The 1,539-nt window shown below is 48.8% G+C and overlaps 2 protein-coding genes across 3 annotated transcripts in view; both read right to left on the bottom strand.

Annotated features, from left to right (window-relative positions):
* Window positions 1-28: 28 nt before the first annotated feature.
* H257_05220 lies at window positions 29-702 on the bottom strand (the record flags this gene model as incomplete). 2 transcript variants are annotated; one of them, XM_009830013.1, is made up of 4 exons in its annotated part: window positions 29-48; window positions 117-363; window positions 413-552; window positions 613-702. In XM_009830013.1, 3 exons carry the CDS (start codon window positions 700-702, stop codon window positions 315-317), a joined length of 279 nt encoding a protein of 92 aa, XP_009828315.1. In that variant the 3' UTR covers window positions 29-48; window positions 117-314. The 2 variants fall into 2 exon arrangements, with proteins under 2 accessions (XP_009828315.1, XP_009828314.1); XM_009830012.1 differs by lacking the exon at window positions 29-48 and having other exon boundaries at window positions 55-363.
* A 403-nt stretch (window positions 703-1,105) lies between these two features.
* The window catches only part of H257_05219 (hypothetical protein), a gene marked incomplete at both ends in the record, with an annotated part of 4,404 nt that continues 3,970 nt past the window's right edge, over window positions 1,106-1,539 (bottom strand). The window contains one exon of the mRNA XM_009830011.1: window positions 1,106-1,218. Within this exon, the coding sequence (XP_009828313.1) occupies window positions 1,106-1,218 (113 nt within the window). The remainder of the gene's footprint in view (window positions 1,219-1,539) is intronic.

Raw genomic sequence — 1,539 nt, 5'->3', positions numbered from 1 at the left:
TGTGCATCCATTTCTTTGGGCCCTTGGAAGGCAACCGCCACGACGTGACTATGCTTCGTGTTAGCAATTTACAAGCGTACTTCGAAACCAACGCTGACATATTCAACGGGTATTACATCTACGGGGATCCCGCCACTGCAATTTCAAAATGGATAATTTCAGGTTTTCGGGGCAACAATTTTTCAGCTCCTTGTCTTTGCAGGCCGACTCTCTTTCGCTGTCAAGTTCGATAGCTGCGACCAAACTGTTTCGGCGATTGTCCTATGCTGTCTTCTTCTTTGGTTCTTCTCCGTCGCCACTTTCAACGCGTCGTTTCATGGTCTTCGTGGCAATTTCTCGAACCAACTGCCCCCCTTGATCCAACTACTCCTTGTTGTCAGCCACATTAGAACGGTTTGATACCGCGGCATACTTAGCATCGTCCAATAACACCACCAAATCATCCAACAGCACGTGCTTATCAGTCTCCTCCTCGTCGACTCCAGATAGTTTCACCGACGCTGCATCGAAGATACGATGCTCATCCACCAAGGCAAGGAAGCGATGTTGCACCTACCTGCCGTCAACGACCCGGCCAAAGTGCTCACAGCTCATCAATCTGTCGGCTAAGACCTGCCACGCTGGGGTGACTTGACCTTTCTCTGCCACAATGGGAACGTCAGCAGCGACTTGTACCAACAACGCTTGATCTTCGTCCAACATCTAGTTGCGTCGCTTCTCCGGCAGTGCCATGCCTGTTTGTGTTCTCTGGGAATGGTAAGGCCCCCCACAGATTTGGCCGAATTTGTGCATAGAATAACAAAACTTCAAAGGTTTCCAATACATATATTTATTTTAACAGGTTTATGAATGGGGTTGGGAATGCAACGTTTGCGAAATCTCCATAATGATATACAATCGTGTATTAATAAGTTGTGGCTTGCAGCGCATTTATCCGGCCAAGGCGCCCTGCGAATACTCTGAAGCAGCCATTTGTAGCACATTCGTATCTTTTGGCGTACATATTCACTATCGCAGTTGACAAAAAACCCCTTAAATTGATCCTATGGTCACAGTCGTCTGTAGCGGGGCGCACAGAGCAAGGTGTGTAGAACAAGGTGTATTGTTAACTGGGTGAACTTGCTATCTCAGAGCTGGTTTCCTCGTCGCGCGGATGCGGGCCAGTCATGCAATTCATGTCAAATGAATGGTGCTGCTGCGGGAGTCGCAGAGCCTGATCTTCAAGACAATTGGATGTGTCAAGTGTCCTCTCGGGTCAGGATTGGAACTGGTCAATGGGATGTTGTGTCTGGATATTATCTGGACCCCGTTGCAGTCTTCACTGGGGTTTAATTATGAATCATAGCAGATCCACCCAATCAATGTCGCAATGATCAGGTTATCCGGTGAGCGTAGGTGTTTTGGGCGGCGCAGGCGGCCGACGAGTGGGCACACGGAGTGACTAGAATCATGATTTTGTATATGGCCTGTGTATGGACATGCCAACCTGGTACAACCCGACCCCTTGCGTGGGCACCAATACTTACACGCATACGTGAA

Source organism: Aphanomyces astaci (genome assembly GCF_000520075.1).
Source record: "Aphanomyces astaci strain APO3 unplaced genomic scaffold supercont1.9, whole genome shotgun sequence".
NCBI classification, from domain to species: Eukaryota; Oomycota; class Saprolegniomycetes; order Saprolegniales; family Verrucalvaceae; genus Aphanomyces; species Aphanomyces astaci.
This window is presented reverse-complemented; position numbering and strand designations above follow the sequence as displayed.